This window comes from Pelophylax lessonae (assembly GCF_965119305.1).
Source record: "Pelophylax lessonae genome assembly, chromosome: 8".
In the NCBI taxonomy this organism is placed as follows: domain Eukaryota; kingdom Metazoa; phylum Chordata; class Amphibia; order Anura; family Ranidae; genus Pelophylax; species Pelophylax lessonae.
In genome coordinates, this window is record NC_138775.1 from 239,287,126 (window position 1) to 239,304,784 (window position 17,659).

Here is a 17,659-nt window from a genome sequence, read left to right on the forward strand (position 1 = left end):
CTTGGCTTAAGATCATAAATAAGGATTTCTGCAGAGCATTGGGCTGATGCCAATGCTCGCTCTCACATGCCGCCAGAGCGCACTCCTCGTAGCCCCAGCTGGGGTTTTAATGAATATGCATGTCGCTAATTGCATCGGCTCCTATCAGAGTCCTGAATTAAGCAGCCTCTTCCTCTGTGAGATCTGGCACTTAATTAGTTCTATATTTGTAGAACTCCCTATATATAAAGCCTCCATTAGTTTTCTTCTATGAACAGGTCCCCAAAAAAGGAAACCGCCATTTGGCTCTCGAATTCGCACAACAAAGGGCTCTGTCACGTTTTTGTGAGAGAGCAGTCTTCTGTCTCCACCTTCTCTTTCTGCGTATCCCTGTGGAATCTGGCATCCTCTCCAGGAGAAACAAGCTGTTGAACACATAAACCAGGGTGGCTGTTTTACATGGTCAAAGTGGAACGTTGGGGTAAAATCAAAGACGACAAATATGATGCAGTCTGTCAATCGCATTAATACAGCAGCTTTTGTTGAAACCATATCAAAGTTTTATTACTTGTTGATCCTCTCGGCAGATTTGTTATTTTCTCACTTCCTTTAACAAGACAAGCTGTTCATCTAAAGTTTTTAGTCACAGGGATGGGGCAAATTTTACAGGTGCTGCAAATCTCTATACCATAGACTCCTCAGAACTGTAGAACATAATAGATGAAGAGCTATGGCCACATTATGTCACATTTTTCTTGTAGGGAAACCTTATTCATGGCCACAAGATGACTACAATCAAGTTGGTGAATCAATCACCTCCCAAGGTGGCCCACTGGCTAGCATTATAGCCTAACTCCAGAATTCATTTAATTTTAAACAGTATGTTTATTTTTATTATTTTTTTATTCCGAAATAGTTTTCATTGAAGTTTTTCAATATTATAAAAAAAGAGAACATATATGGACAGAGCAAGAAGTGTGGTGAATACACATAGCATCTTCAGTTTATGCATTATTCATTTATACATTAAACCTACTGAAGGTATCAATAGAAACCCAAACCGTGTTTTTTATACTATATGAATATCTCTAGATGAGCCAAACTGCGCTCTGATATTAGACATTAATTTAATAACTGAAAATGCGTTTGGGGTAACCCAGGTACAACTCATAACAATAGAAACAATTTTCTATGAATAATAAAAAAAAAAAAAAGGAACAATGGGAAAAAAAAGCAGTAAAGTATCATGGACTCATGTTACAAAGGTATTAAAGGCTATCATCATAAGAGCATCATAGAAGCCATGAAATAGCACGTTTAGACCAAGCTTACGATTTCCTTCATTAACACATATGCCTGCTCTCGGTGCGTAGAATCTGCTACATAAAGTATACAGTGCTCCTTTCTGGCAGCTGTATGGGGACTTCCCATCCCATGCTTGGAATTAAATCGCAGTCAGAGAAATGAATCAAATGGGTGGACAACAAGAAACATGACAAGGGACCCAACAAAACAGATACGGGTAAAGGGCCTAACTCAGAGTGCCGCTGAAAGAACCTTGCCGCCGAAAGCTGCATCCACGGAAGCCTGGACATTAATCTGGTAGAATTTGGAGAAAACATGAACTGAAGACCAAGTCTTTCAAAGCTGAACAACAGATGCTTAGATCTCTGAGGCTCCATTCACACCTGAGCGTATCCTTTTCAGGCATTTTTTTAGGGGTTTTTCCAGGCGTTTTTGCAGGTGTTTGGAGGCAGGCATTGACATCTAACAAAAAACGCTTGTAATCTGCCAAAAAAGAAGCTCATGTACTTTTTTGAGCTTCAGGCACTTTGCTTCAGGAGTCAAAACGCTCAGATGTGAACAGGGGTCATTGAAGTGAATGGGATTTTGCTTGTTGGGCGTTTTGATGACTTCAGAGATGAGCGTTTTATGAGCTGCAATACGCTCAGGTGTGAACAGGGCCTAAGTGTATTTGTTCAGTCATGACTATTCCTGTGCCCTTATCAATTGATGTCTCTATACTGGGTCTTGTTAATTTGCTGGCCATGTCCAGAGCAATGAGAACTCTGTTGGGACTGTTACTGTTCTACGCTCAAAAGTCTATTCTTATATGGAAATCCTCTCAGGCTCCTACATGTGATTTCTAGAAGTTCATAGTTAATAAAATGGTACCACTGTATAAATATACATCTAGAAGATGCCCTAATAAATTTTCCAAGGTCTGGGATATTTGGACCAAATCTACGTAAACGGTGGCTTTTTTTAGCCATGTCCCCCTAGCACTTCTGGTATTATTTCCTTATTTGGTTCACTTCAGAGCGCTATAGGATCTATTCTCCTTTATGTTATTTTTTGTGCCTTCAGTGGAGCGAAACTATTTGCCCTAGGGCATTGGTTGCCATACCAAGTGTATTTTGTGTGAAGCTATTCTGTTAGACTATACTGGGGTTTTTTAAGCCTGTGTATGCCCAATAGGCTTTGGTTTTGTATAACTATGCTCTTTGAAATACAATAAAAAATTTACAAAAAAAAAACAAACAGACGCTGGATATCAGAAACCACCACCGATCTGGTGAGATAAGCATGTATAGGTACTTGAGGTACAATGAGTGGACCTATCCATCTAGCAACAGTAGACTTGGAAGTAGGGTGTCCCATTCAAGACCCTGTTGACCAGACAAAACAGAGTCCATTTCAAAGACCAAGGTTGTGACTTTCAGATAGACTCGGATAGCTTTCACTACGTCCAAACAATGGAAAGCAGGGCACAAAGAAAGAAGGCCAATGTCTTCTTTAAGGTGGAAGGTTTGGGTAGCAAGGAGGGTCTTGGATTTTATCCTTCAAAAAAAAAAAAAAAAAGGGCTCCTCAAAAAAAAGAAAGAAGGGCTCCTTATGAGAGAGAGAGAGACGAACTTTGAAATTTGTCTCACAGACGTGATAACCAACAAGGCCACTTTGCAGGAGAGATTACCCAAGTGGAGTTCCTAAATGGGCTCAAAGGAAGGTTTCTACAGGGCAGAGAGAACCAAATTGAGATCCCAAAAAGGCATGGGGTGCTTGATAGGGGTCTGATCCGTGAATACAGAGAAAGTGAAGCCAAAGATTTCTGGAATTAACCAGGCAAGGCAGAAACTTGTCCATTAAGAGTTCTTAAAGCCAAGTTTTGATCACTGCAGGAAAGCCAGACTGCGAGGTACCAATAAGTTTCTGGGGCTGAAATGCCTGTGTGCACACTGGTTTAAAAAGGATTTTAGGGTATGTTAATAAAATTTTTCTCAAAGTGGCTTTTTTTGCTTTTGAGTAATGTGGTAATGAAAGAGTCAGAGACAACCCTGTCCTTCAAGACCTGGATTTCAACAGCGTTGCCATTAACGCCAGTGACTGTAAAACAGAATGGAGCAACAGGCAGCAGATCTGGCCTTTTTGGAAGAGGCCAGGGGTTGTCTCCTAGAAGTTTGTGCATGTCTGTGTACAAGGTTTTTCTGGGCCAATGTGGTGAAATGAGAATCCTCAATTTCTTCTCTTCCTCTACATAGTCAAGGAAGAATCTGCAGTGGAGTCCATGGACCAGAGCAAACAATGCTAGTGCTAGAGGACCCTGGCCGCAAACAGGGGTAGTCTACTGAAGAAGGGTTGAATCTCTGGTTTCAAGATTAAAAGGATGAGGGGGTAGAGTTTGAAACTCTACTTTGTACGCCCTTTGAAACAATCCCTTTGAAAATCTATAGGTCTGGGACCTAAGTTACCCAGATAGCCAGTCTTGAAATTTAGGTCATCTCTTGTTCGAGGACATCAGTACAGAAATGTGGGGAGGTGGAGGGCAGTGTTTGTAAGTGTTCTTCCATAGTTCAGTCAGGAAAGACCAGATGCTTTGCTTTGTTCATCACCCTAGTCCAATTAGCTGCAGTTTGACAGAGCGAAATTGCAAGAAATTGTCTGCATAATCCTTAAATGAAATAACCTCTTCAAAAGGCACAGTAAGATGTTCATTCAAAATTGAGACGGCAGAAGCAAAAGTCCACTTTTTAGTGAATTTTTTCCCACTAGATATGGCAATGACTTTTAGAGGGGGTCAAAGCCTTTTCAGGAAACTTTGCAGATCTCTTGGTATCCAGAGGGGTAATGCGAGATGGAGGAGAATTAAGTGTGACTATACTGAGGTTTTTGCAACCAGTAAAAGTGAGCTCATCTACACTGGCAAGCATACTGCGTGAAACCATAGCATCAGGTTATAGCAGCCTAGAGATGATACATTTTCTGTGGCTTCCTCTAACACTGCCTTCGGGTCTTCTTTAAAGTTCTCCATGTTTATCCCTTTTGAAGGAGGTACTTCTACCTCTGGCTCAGGTAGAAAAGGTAGAGGTATAGAAGAAACAAACGCTATATAGATGACGTGCTGCTCATTTGGGATGGTACAAGAGATTCTTTAGATAGATTCATGGATAAAATGAACATCAATGATAAAAATATAGTCCTCACATGGACCGTGAGTGACAGTGATATTGTCTTTCTTGACCTTGTCATTTCCAAGGACAATGATCACTTCAAAACGCACACGCACTTTAAGGTAACTGACCGTAACTCGTACATTCCGTTAGACAGCTGCCATCACAGGAACTGGTTATGTAACATACCTAAAGGGCAGTTTATGCGTTTAAGAAGGAACTGCACACTAGTTGAGTATGAAACACAGGCACATATATTAAAAGATCGGTTTGTCGAAAAGGGTTATGACACTACAAAACTTGAGAGTGACATCCTTGAAGTAAAAAATAAAGAGAGGTCCAGTTTATTGGCAGATAAGACACAGGTAGCACCATATGACAACGGTGGATATAAGATTGTCATGGAATATAATGCACAATTTAAGAAAGTGGAGAAAATCATCACCAAACATTGGCCAATACTCCAGCAGGACAAGATCCTAGGCCCTACCTTACCCAATAAACCAGCGTTTATTTATAAAAAAGCCCCCACAATGAGAAATTTCCTGGCACCAGGGGTAATTGATCCCCCCAACCCGGGTGAAAATAAGCTTTTTTCATTTCTTTCGGGTTTTCATGCATGTGGAACGTGTGTGGCCTGTAAAACTTCTAAGTTTAATACTAAGAAGAAAAAGGAATTTGTAGCCCACACCACGGGTGAATCCTATAAAATCAAGGACCTGATCACATGTGCGTCCACAGGGGTGGTCTACATGCTGGAGTGCAAGTGTGGGCTCCAGTATGTGGGCAGGACCACTAGGGCGCTACAAGTCCGTGTTGGAGAACATATGAGTAGTATAAGAAAGGGCAAGAAAGCCCATCATGTTGTCCAACACTTCAAACAATTTCACAACAAAGATCCCAAGGACTTGAAATTTTGGGGGATCGAAAAGGTCAAGAAACATTGGAGGGGGGGTAATTTTATTAGGCAAATAAGTAAGCGTGAATCTTACTGGATCTTTGAGACAAAAGTTGGGGTCCCCAGAGGTCTAAATGTGGACTTCGACCTCAACTGTTTTATCTCAGATCGGTAGTTTTACTTCGTTTTTACCCTCAAGTTTTTTATCAATACTTTTTATCAACATATGAATTTTAGGTCCCTTATACATATGGGCTTTTATGATATGGACTCTATTATATACCCATTTTATGTATGTTTTTTTGACCTTTGAACGCTATTGTATTTATGGATTTACATTTGATGTTTTTATCATATGTTTTTTATTATATATTGTCTTTTTTTTTTTTTCTGTACTGCTTTCTTTTGTATACAGGGGCTGCGAGTGATTTATCATGATCCCCTCATGTATTTATACATTTAGTGGCATTAGTTCCCAAATATATGTTTTTTCTGTAATTTTTATTAATATATGTTTTGCCATATTTATGTTAGTTCTGATATTCTATATCCCCCCGCTCTTGAACAGTAATGGGCGTTTCTAGCCCTTTAGCCCTTGTTGCTGTCTCGGTGTATATGGAGGACTCTGTTTATGTTCCTGGGTCAATGTACTGCTTCCTGTGTAAGGCGGGCCCTGGGGCACTTCCGGTTTTCCTCCGACGTTGCTATGCCAGCAGCGACGCTGAATTGAGCGGAGTGATGCATATAAAAAGAGTGACGTCCGCCCCTCCGCCCATACGCTGAGGAAGTCCCGCCCACGGACGATACGCGTGCGCAAGGGAGAGGAGATCGTGACGTCACTCGTAGCCCCTGTCAGCAGAGCGTTCCGCTCTGTCTGGAGACCAGCTGGATTGCTGTACTGCTCGTTTTTGCATTACCTTGAAGTAAGAGGCTGTCCATTTGTTTTATCAATAAATTGTGGTGTTTGAAACATATTGCACTATGGTCTGCCCCCTTTCTATTACATGGGGATCGTTGTGAACACCTTAACAAAAAGGAGAGATGCCCTCTGTGATTGCTGTCCTGGTCAGGATTTTCACATTGCTGGGAGTGTACTTTTAAGGCTGTCTTTTCACAGCCTACAGGTGAGAGGCTAGCACCTCTGGTGAAGGATTGCACTGAACAAGCACTTGTGTCCTGTTTACTGATCAGCACTGAGCACTTTCATTGGGATTTCTTATTGGACTGTTTTCTCCTCTTTTTTACAAGACTACTGTGTGCCATTCATAGACTCTTCATTTATCCATTGATGTTTTTATTGTCTTATTGTTTTAGCGCTGCACTTTTCATTATCAGAGGTATAGAAGAGACTTGGCACTTTGGTCTCTGGACAGAGATGGTCGTATTAAAGCCATTCATTGTCTGAGAAATTCTACAGTTGCTGAAAAATCTGCTTTGATAGGGTAGGCTGCTGGTTGCATGACTGAGATAGAGGTAGAATCAGATGCAGAGATCTAAAGGTTTTGAGTTCTCTGCAACCAATCAGCAAAGTGAATGTTCCCCTGTGGGGTGCCAAAATAGGATAAGAGTGTCTGGGGAAGAATAAACAGCAACCCAGGTCCCCCAGCCAAAGGCAAGGGAAATCCCTGAGTACCTTATAAGGGCACTGGGTGGAAATAGCAGTAAAGCTGGGTTCACACTCATCGGATGCGATTCGCACCCCATTGCTGTGCAGATCACATGCAATGTCTGTACAATGCAAATTCAGACATACAAACTGTATAGCTGAAATTGCATTGCATTCGCACCAAAATGTTGCAGGACCCTTTTTTTGGTCCGCACTGGAATCAGATCGCATGGGTGTTCACACCTATGCGATCCAATTCCTGCACCATTTGACAGCTCACACTGCGATCCAATCTGAGGGTGTCATTAACTTTACATTGATACCCCCCAGCGGTTCACAGATGTCAGTGTGACCCAGTGCGAACCAGTTAAAACGAGACTAAAAGCAACCGATGATGTATTGTAACACCTAGTCATCCAACTGAGACTAAGCTCTGAATGGTGGAATTTTTCTCTGACAAGTTTAATCACTACCTAGTGAGTAAAATAAAACAGAATTAATGGTTTCCCAATAGCTTAACCATAAAAACAAATACCCTTCAGGAGACACTAACAAGTACTTCAAGTAGTGGAGGAATCAAGTCTCATAATTGGTATAAGACTCTTAACAGGTGACTCTTAACGCTGACCAATCAAATTTGCTGCATTTGGCTGAATCTAGGCTGACAGTATCTCTTTTAAACACTGCAGAATTCATCCGGCTGCTTCTGTCACATCATGAATAAACACCAATGAACCAGTGCCACTGGACGCCATGCATGCCCATGCCATCATACTGCCTCCACCATGTTTTACAGATGACGTTGTGTGCTTTGAATCGTGAGCGGTTCCAAGCCTTCTCCACAATTTTTTTCCCCGTCATTCTGGTACAGATCAATCTTAATTTCATCTGTCCAAAGAATGCTTTTCCAGAACTGGTCTGGCTCTTTTTTTTTTGATCTGTCTGGTCTGGCTTTTTTTAGATATTTTTTTGTTTTTGCAAAGTCTAATCTGGCTTTTCTATTCTTCAGGCTTATGAATGGTTTGCCCCTTGTGGTGAACCCTCTTTATTTGCTCTCGTGAAGTCTTCTCTTGGTTGTAGAGTTTGAAAATGATTTGCCCTCCTCCTAGAGAGTGTCCTTCACTTGTCTGGATGTTGTAAATGTTCTTTACCATAGAGAGGATACTGCGATCATCCACCACTGTTGTCTATCGTGGATGCCCAGTCCTTTTTATGTTGCTGAGCTCACGACTGCTTTCTTCTTTCCTCAGAATGTACCAAACTGTTGATTTGGCCATTCCTAATGTTGTTGCTATCTCTCTGAAGGATTTGTTTCCTTTTTGAAGCCTTACAATGTCCTGTTTCACTTGCATGGACAGCTGCTATGAACGCATGATGTAGGTTCACAGCAATAAATTCTAAGTGCAAATATCACAATTAGAATCAACTCCAGACCTTTCACCTGCTTAAATGATGAAGAAATAACAAAGGAGTAGCCCACACCTGTCCATTAAACAGCTTTTGATTCAATTTTCTAATTACTTTTGGTCCCTTGAAAAAGGGTGGGTGGCTATTCTTATGAGCTGTAATTTCTAAACCCTTCCACCAATGTGGATGTCCATACCCTCAAATTAAGCCTGAGAGTGTTCACTTTAAGCCCACAGCCATTATATAACTATAGCCTGAATATGTTTTGGTAAGTACCTGAAAAAAATCTAAAATTGTGCCGGTGTCTCAATATAAATGAACGTGTGTGTATATATATATATATATATATATATATATATATATATATATATATATATATATATATATATATATATATATATATATACACACATATACATACACATACATACAGTGCCTTGCGAAAGTATTCGGCCCCCTTGAACTTTGCAACCTTTTGTCACATTTCAGGCTTCAAACAAAGATAAAACTGAAATTTTTTGTGAAGAATCAACAAGTGGGACACAATCATGAAGTGGAACGAAATTTATTGGACATTTCAAACTTTTTTAACAAATAAAAAACGGAAAATTGGGCGTGCAAAATTATTCAGGCCCCTTTACTTTCAGTGCAGCAAGCTCTCTCCAGAAGTTCAGTGAGGATCTCTGAATGATCCAACGTTGACCTAAATGACTAAGGATGATAAATAGAATCCACCTGTGTGTAATCAAGTCTCCGTATAAATACACCTGCACTGCGATTGTCTCAGAGGTCCGTTTAAAGTGCAGAGAGTATTATGAAGAACAAGGAACACACCAGGCAGGTCCGTGATACTGTTGTGGAGAAGTTTAAAGCTGGATTTGGATACAAAAAGATTTCCCAAGCTTTAAACATCCAAGGAGCACTGTGCAAGCGATAATATTGAAATGGAAGGAGTATCAGACCACTTCAAATCTATGAAGACCTGGCTGTCCCTCTAAACTTTCAGCTCATACAAGGAGAAGACTGATCAGAGATGCAGCCAAGAGGCCCATGATCACTCTGGATGAACTGCAGAGAACTACAGCTGAGGTGGGAGACTCTGTCCATAGGACAACAATCAGTCGCATACTGCACAAATCTGGCCTTTATGGAAGAGTGGCAAGAAGAAAGCCATTTCTTAAAGATATCCATAAAAAGTGTCCTTTAAAGTTTGCCACAAGCCACCTAGGAGACACACCAAACATGTGGAAGAAGGTGCTCTGGTCAGGTGAAACCAAAATCAAACTTTTTGGCAACAATGCAAAACGTTATGTTTGGCGTAAAAGCAACACAGCTCATCACCCTGAACACACCATCCCACTGTCAAACATGGTAGTGGCAGCATCATGGTTTGGGCCTGCTTTTCTTCAGCAGGGACAGGGAAGATGGTTAAAATTGATGGGAAGATGGATGGAGCCAAATACAGGACCATTCTGGAAGAAAACCTGATGGAGTCTGCAAAAGATCTGAGACTGGGACAGAGATTTGTCTTCCAACAAGACAATGATTCAAAACATAAAGCAAAATCTGCAATAGAATGGTTCACAAATAAACATATGCAGGTGTTAGAAAGGCCAAGTCAAAGTCCAGACCTGAATCCAATCGAGAATCTGTGGAAAGAACTGAAAACTGCTGTTCACAAATGCTCTCCATCCAACCTCACTGAGCTCGAGCTGTTTTGCAAGGAGGAATGGGCAAAAATGTCAGTCTCTCGATGTGCAAAACTGATAGAGACATACCCCAAGCGACTTACAGCTGTAATCGCAGCAAAAGGTGGCGCTACAAAGTATTAATTTAAGGGGGCTGAATAATTTTGCACGCCCAATTTTTCAGTTTTTTATTTGTTAAAAAAGTTTGAAATATCCAATAAGTTTCGTTCTACTTGTTGTTGATTCTTCACAAAAAATTACAGTTTTATATCTTTATGTTTGAAGCCTGAAATGTGGCAAAAGGTCGAAAAGTTCAAGGGGGCCGAATACTTTCGCAAGGCACTGTATATATATATATATATATATATATATATATATATATATATATATACATACATATATATATATATATACATACATATACATCCTTTTTTACAATACAACCATGACACGGATGCTATGGTCTACTTCTAGTTTAGATAAAAATAGTTCTTGGCTGAGTTCTCCTTCAAGGCCATGCGTTCTGAAAGACAAATGTGACAGCGGACAAGCCTGGCAGCCGTCATGTGTTTTCACAACCTTTATTTCTCTTACTGTACAGTGCAACTCTCTAAGGGAAAAATGTTTTTAAATTACAAAATGTTACCTACACTCTCAGGGGCAAGCTGACATTTTACCGTCATCACACAATCTTCACAGGAGGAATTCTGCGTATGAAGCCTGCACCTCCCCCCACTTCAGAGATTTGCAGAGAGGTGCTTCTATGTTCAGACCGGAGTCCCTGAGACAGATGTCAGATTAATTACAGGCTCACAAACATCCCAACCTCTCCTCTAGCTGATAATGAAAACTCAGTCAATGTTATTAGGCAAATAAAAAGCTTTCGGGGGGGGGGGGGGGATAAAAATGCGATCTTTTAGATCAGACGGGCAGAATCTACAGATTGTGTGATGGACGGGAAACTCAAAGAATGGCTGATGCGTGAAATGACGAGGGAATTATCCGCTCCGAATCTGCTGCTGTGACCTGCGGCTCCGCAGCAGCATGGAATCAAACATTTTATGAAATTGCTAAACTAGACATTTAAGTGAATCCTGTCTCCACAGTGATTAGCTGGAATAGGATTTTATTGTAAAAAAAAGTTCACTGCACAGGGAAGTCAAAGTGAGGTAACACTGAAGAGCGACTGAATCACAGGAAGATCCTAATAGGAAAGTATTGTGCTAGAATACAGGACTGGGAAATAGAACAGCCATGGTAGGGTCTCATCAGACTTTAGTAAATTGAACTGCATCTACATAAATGGCTACAGATTAGCATAACTAAACCCAAGAACATGAATTGAAGATCTTGCAGCTTACCAGTCCTTCTATGTGGTGGCAGCATGAGCTTTCTTTTTTCAGGCCTTTCACTTTATTTTCATCTGATGATCCTGCCAGTAACACTTCCTGTCCTAGGGTGACAACGTCCATTTACTGCACTGTATCTGTGGAGGAGCAGGATTGCCACCCTAGGGCAGAAAGTGTTAGGCCTAGTTCACACAGGCAATAGCTTGTATAAGAGCAGTGTGAACAAAAAGCTTTGAGCAGCTTTCTTGAAGACTTTAAAGCACCCTTCAGCTTATGTTTGGCAAATGGTAAAAGGTATCTATGTTAACCACTTGCCGACCAGTCGCTGTAGTTATATGGCGGCAGGTCGGCTCTGTTACGCAAAATGACATACCTGTACGTCATTTCGTGTAGCAGTTAGTGGGGGTGCACGCATATGCGCTGATTGGCTAGAGGGGAAGCCAATCAGCGGGTCCGGCAGACGCGATGTCCCCTGGGCACCTGAGATTGCTCCCCATGGAGACAGAACGGCAGTCTGCCGAAGTAAACACCGCACACAGCTGTTCTGTCAATGATGAACACAGGGATCTTGTGTTCCTCCTATTCAGGAACACAGGTCTCGGTGTTCATCCAGTAGGTACATCCCCCACACAGTTAGAAAGCATCCCCTAGGCACACATTCACCCCTGGTGTTAACCCCTTCCCTGCCAGTGTCATTAGCACAGTAACCATGCATATTTTTAGCACTGTTTACTGTAGTAATGTCACTGGTCCCCTGAAAAGTGTCAGTTAGGTGTCCGATCTGTCTGCCGCAATCCCGCTAAAAAAACTCGCTAACCGCCGCCATTACTAGTAGAAAATAATAACAAATGACACAAATCTTTCCCCTAGTTTGTAGACGCGATAACTTTTTTTAATTTTTTTTTACCAAAAATATGTAGCAGAATAGATAATGGCCTAAATTGATGAAATAAAAAAAGTTTTTTTTTAATTGGGAATAGCAAAAAGTAAAAAATATTGTTTTAATTTTTTTCAGAATGGTCGCTCTTATTGCCTATAGTTAAAAATCGCAGAGGTGATCAAATAACACCAAAAAAAAGCTCTATTTGTGGGGAAAAAAGAACAACAATTTTATTAGGGTACAGCTTCGCATGACAGCTTTGCGCAATTGTCAGTAAAAATAATGCAGTGCCGTATTGCAAAAAGTGGCCTGGTCATTAGGGGGTAAAACCTTCAGGTCCCTAAGTGGTTAAACATGTAAAAAAAAAAAAAAAAAATATATATATATATATATATATATATATATATATATATATATATATATATATATATTTATTTCCACGTTGTATTTCAAATATTTCTAACCTACTCCAATTACCCTAAACCAGGGTGTCCAACCGCTTTTGACCTTCCTGGACCACAGTGGAAAAAGAGGAATTGTCTTGAGCCACACATAAAATACACTAAAAATTAGCTCTGTTAAAAAAAAATACACTAACAATAAGGATAGCTTATGAGCAGAAAAGGCAGAGCAGACCAATAAGTAATAAAACTTCTGTCTGCTACCATAAATTGTCCCATTTGTTTGTGTTGCACCACACCTATAGAACTCTAACTTAGCTCTATGCATGGGGTAGACCAGACACACCTACCGTATATACTCGAGTATAAGCCGAGTTTTTCAGCATGTTTTTTCATGCTGAAAGTGCCCCCCTCGGCTTATACTCGAGTCACTGGCTTCACTGTGTTTTTAAAAATGGCGCCGCTCGGCACCGCCGTGTCACTGCGCATGTGCGGCATGCCCGGGAATAGCCGAACGTGTTCGGGTTTTCCCAGGCATCGGCGGCGCATTTGCGGAGATGTAGTATTGGCGCCGGGCAGTGCAATTTTTAAATCGAAAGCGGCTCACCGACAGGTAAGTGAGACTCCTCCGCAGCCCCTGCATTTCCTCATGCAGTGCTGCGGGCATGGTACAGGACATTCTCCTGTACCATGCCCGCAGCACTGCATCTCCTGTGCCATGCCTGTACATACTGTGCCATGCCTATATCTTCTGTGCCATACCTGTACATACTGTGCCATGCCTATACCATCACCTGTGCTATGCCTAAACCATCACCTGTGCCATGCCTATACCATCTCCTGTACCATGACCTGTGCCATTCCTGTACCATAACCTTGCCCTGCCTATACCATCACCTGTGCCCTGAGCTGTGCCATGCCCTTACCATGACCTGTGCAATGCCTATACCATGCCCGCAGCCCCTGTTTTGTGTCTTGTAGTGGTCCAGTTGGGTCCAGTAGCTGCTGCATTTCCCACCCTAGGCTTATACTCGGGTCAATAAGTTTTCCCACTTTTTTGTGGTAAAATTAGGGGTCTCAGCTTATATTCGGGTCGGCTTATACTCGAGTATATGTGGTATATGTCCTAAATGTCATGTTCACCCGGGTGACTTCTTTCATATGTTATGGAAATGCCCTAAACTTGTAAGATATTGGCACTCTGTGGTATCCGCTATCAATCGCTTATATCAGGTTCAGCTTGTATTGGATCCGCTGACATGTTTGTTGGGGTGCTTAGATGAGGAACTTTATCATGCACATACATATATAGCCCTGATCAGATTGTTATACCTGGCTAAAAAACCGACCCCCACAGTTATTACCTCTTGTATCTATTGACCCTCCCTCTTCGATTGTAAGCTCTAACGAGCAGGGCCCTCTGATTCCTACTGTATTAAAGTGTATTGTATTTGTACTGTCTTCCCTCAAGTTGTAAAGCGCTGCATAAACTGTTGGTGCTATATAAATCCTATATAATAATAGCTAGATCGTGGATCTCTCCAAGTCCCCCTACTGGCGCACAATGGATCCATTCAGCAAATTCTATTCTTGTTCGAGAAAAGAATACTTACTACCATAGAAAGTCCCCTAAGAAATTTGAAAATATATAGGGGAGTTGGTTGGATACACTGGGAGTGGCACCCTCCCAACTTGGTCTTGATAGACTACTACGACATTAAATGCTATTTTATGGCAGCTAACTGGCTGGTAGAAATTACCTAGGACGGTTATCTGTTTCATGGTTATAGGTTAATTTTGAATTACAGTTCTGCATGAGGTAATTGGTAATGCAGTGGGATGTTAAATACAGATTAGCTTTTTCCATGACTGGCCTACATGTTCTGTTGCACTTTGGAATATATTACAACTTACCTGTATGATGTACACATTTTGTTTGCTGATTAACTGACTTTCCACTGTAAAATTTGCTGTCTGTGTAATGTATTGCCTTATATTACCATTTCTCAATCAATCTCAGATTTAAAAAAAAAAAAAAAAACTTCAATTTTTTTGTAATATTTTTCATTTTAAAAGTAACAGAGGCCAACATAAAACGAGTGTGATATTTGGCACTGTTTTTGATAAACGAATGCATCAATATCTGGTTGGAGGGATGATGGTCTTAGTAGCAACTCCCAATAAATTCTCAAGGTGCTCATCACATATTTTGGTTCTAATATTGCCCTTCGTGTACTTCATCCTTGAAAATAGTTGCTCACAAACATAGGTGTTGCCGAAAACTGATGACTTGAATAGGGCGTGATTGTGTAGCGTGGGATATTTTTCTTTAGGAAAATAAAATCAAAATGTCAAAAATCCTCTTTGGCTCATGAGTTTTTCAAAGTGTAAATTCATTGTTGCAAAAAATTCCCCCCAAAAAACATTTCTAAGTAAGTATATGATTTGTTGTTGGGTCGCATTCATAGCAGTCTTGGGCCGCAGGTTGGCCACCCCTTCTCTAAATGATCTTGAAGTTTGTAAACTTACTTTGTGAAGATTCCTATACACCTGCTTTCCTGAATATGGGACAGAGAAAAGGCAGAACTCATAACGTTAAAGGTGATTTTTCACGTAAGCCTACACTGGATTGTCTAAATTGACTATTCTTTGTATTGCTATTACAGTGCTGAGGTTTTAAAAAGAAAGTGTTAAGTTGTGATCATGGATTTCCTTTAACGTTGAAGTCCTTGTATGATCCTTATTTCATAGTTATATTACAGTGTTTCCCAACTCTGGTCCTCAGGGCCCACTAACAGGCCAAATTTTAAGTATTACCTTGGGGAGATGCAGACTAGAATACTGCAATCACTGAGCAGCAAATGATATCACCTGCGATGTATTTCAGTTTTCTTGCAAACCTGGCCTGTTAGTGTGCCCTGAGGACCGGAGTTGAGAAACACTGTTATATTGGTCCAGATTGGACTAATGTGAATATGCATATCTAATGCTGGGGGATCACTGTGTAAGGTAACAATCGCTGTAGTGGTCGCCACAACTATAGTGATCACCACAATCTTCCAGGTCACTGCCACCATTTACAGAACCCCTTGTATTTTTTCAACGAACACAGGATGTTCTCTGATTGGACAAAGTGAACATCTTAATGTCGCTGCTCCACCTCTTCATCTTGTCAAATTCAGCCAGGACCTGGCCAGAAGGAGAAGTGGCTGAACTGTGTATTTTACAACCCCTGAGCTTACTTACTGTAACTGCAGGTGGCCTCAGACTCGTCACTTCCATCAGGGCACTCTTCCTCCCCGTCACACTTCCATCGAGCCAAGATACAGTGACCATTGTCACAGGTGAAGTCGGTATCCGCACACGTAGCTTTGGCTGTATAAGAAAAAAAAGAAAAAAAACAAGATATCAATATATGAAGATATGAAATACTAAGAGTTAATAACTGTAAAGGTTTTCTTTAAAGCAGTTTTTCCCAAGGTGAGGGATGTGTACAGTGAGGATACTCCACATAGTTCTAAATGGTCTCTGCCAAGGAGATCATACATATGGCTCAGAGCAGTTGGTACTAGGGGGTTGATGAAATTTCAAAGTAAACCTAAACTTAAAGTGGAAGTAAAGGCAAAACCTAACTAACTCTAAACTTACCCTCAGCCATATTCTAAGCCCAATCTATCTAGCCCTGTAAAGAAAAAATTGCTATACTTACCTATCCTGCAGCCAATCTGTTCTGGTCCCAGGCTGAGCGGTTAGCCACGGCTTCAGTGTGTAGGAGAGGCAGCCAACAACGGAAAACCCATAGTAAGTCCTTGGGTGACATCACTTCCCAGGCATTTCCCAGCCGTTGTTGGCTTTCCCCCGAGCAGAAGTGGGAGCGGGTACCTGTCAAAACTAGCTACCCGCTCCCCCCCCCAAAAAATGACATGCCAAATGTGGCATGTCGGGGGGTCAGGACTCCCTAAAGCGGAAGTTCCACTTTTGGGTGGAACTCCGCTTTAACCAACTTGTTTCAGGAATGAAACTGTTTTTTTTTTTAATGCAACTGTCACATTGGTTGTGCTCTCAACCCAACTGTCAAACCATTAAATGGCTGGTGCCCTAACTGACCATATAATGCAGCATCATGGCAGCTGAAGATCAAACAGGGGCCAAGATGGCAGCTTCCTTGGCTGAAAACAATAGGAGGGTTTAGTTCCACTTTACATTAATTTACACCTCAAATTTTATTGTGATACAGTGCACATAAAAAGTTTAACACCTTTGGAAGTTTTTACTGTTTTGTCATACTACACAATCACAGTGATCAACATAATATAAAGTCAAAGAGAAAACAGATCTCTGCAAAGTATGTGTATGCTTGTATAAGTGGCTGTACACCGCACTTGGGTGTCTCCAGCCCTGTGAAAGCACCAGCGATTCTAGGCCAGATGACCTTGAAGCTTTTAGACAGCAGAGTGCATGAGTCCTATGACTGCTATCACAGCCAACCACCCCCTTTAATATAATGCAGCTAAACTTCCTAGGGGGTAAAAAGTTTTGATGGCACTGTATATACAAGTAATCAAATGGAGAGACTGCATGTAAATATATTTAGACCTGCAAGCAAATGGTATTTCAAGGATTTTTTAACCCATTTAAAGCCCTAAAGAGCTAAATGAACACAACCTTGAGGAGTCCTATGTGGTTCATAACATGAATATTTTTTCTGTAACGGAATGTGTACACTAGGAATGGGTACACTGCGAGCCGAAATAACTTGGCTTTTACTTGTTATCCCAAGCAGACATGTCACTCTGACACTTTCACGCACGTCATCGTCTAGTCACATGTGATACGGTCTATCATGCACGGTTCTGCTTTTTAAAGTTCATAAAAGATGGCAGAAAAATGGATAGTTGAGCTGGCAGTATAATGGTTTCTCTGACACTGCAGAGCACCAGATTTATATATCTTTTATTTAACTTCCACTCAAGATCCAGCAGAAAACATCCGCAGAACGTCAA

General features: G+C 41.1%; 1 protein-coding gene across 3 annotated transcripts in view; it reads right to left on the bottom strand.

Moving 5' to 3' along the window:
- Positions 1–17,659, bottom strand: part of LRP8 (LDL receptor related protein 8) — a 395,061-nt gene that overhangs the window by 175,100 nt on the left and 202,302 nt on the right. For all 3 annotated transcript variants that reach the window (XM_082266025.1, XM_082266024.1, XM_082266023.1), the window contains one exon: positions 15,903–16,031. In XM_082266025.1, the coding sequence (XP_082122151.1) occupies positions 15,903–16,031 (129 nt within the window). The remainder of the gene's footprint in view (positions 1–15,902; positions 16,032–17,659) is intronic.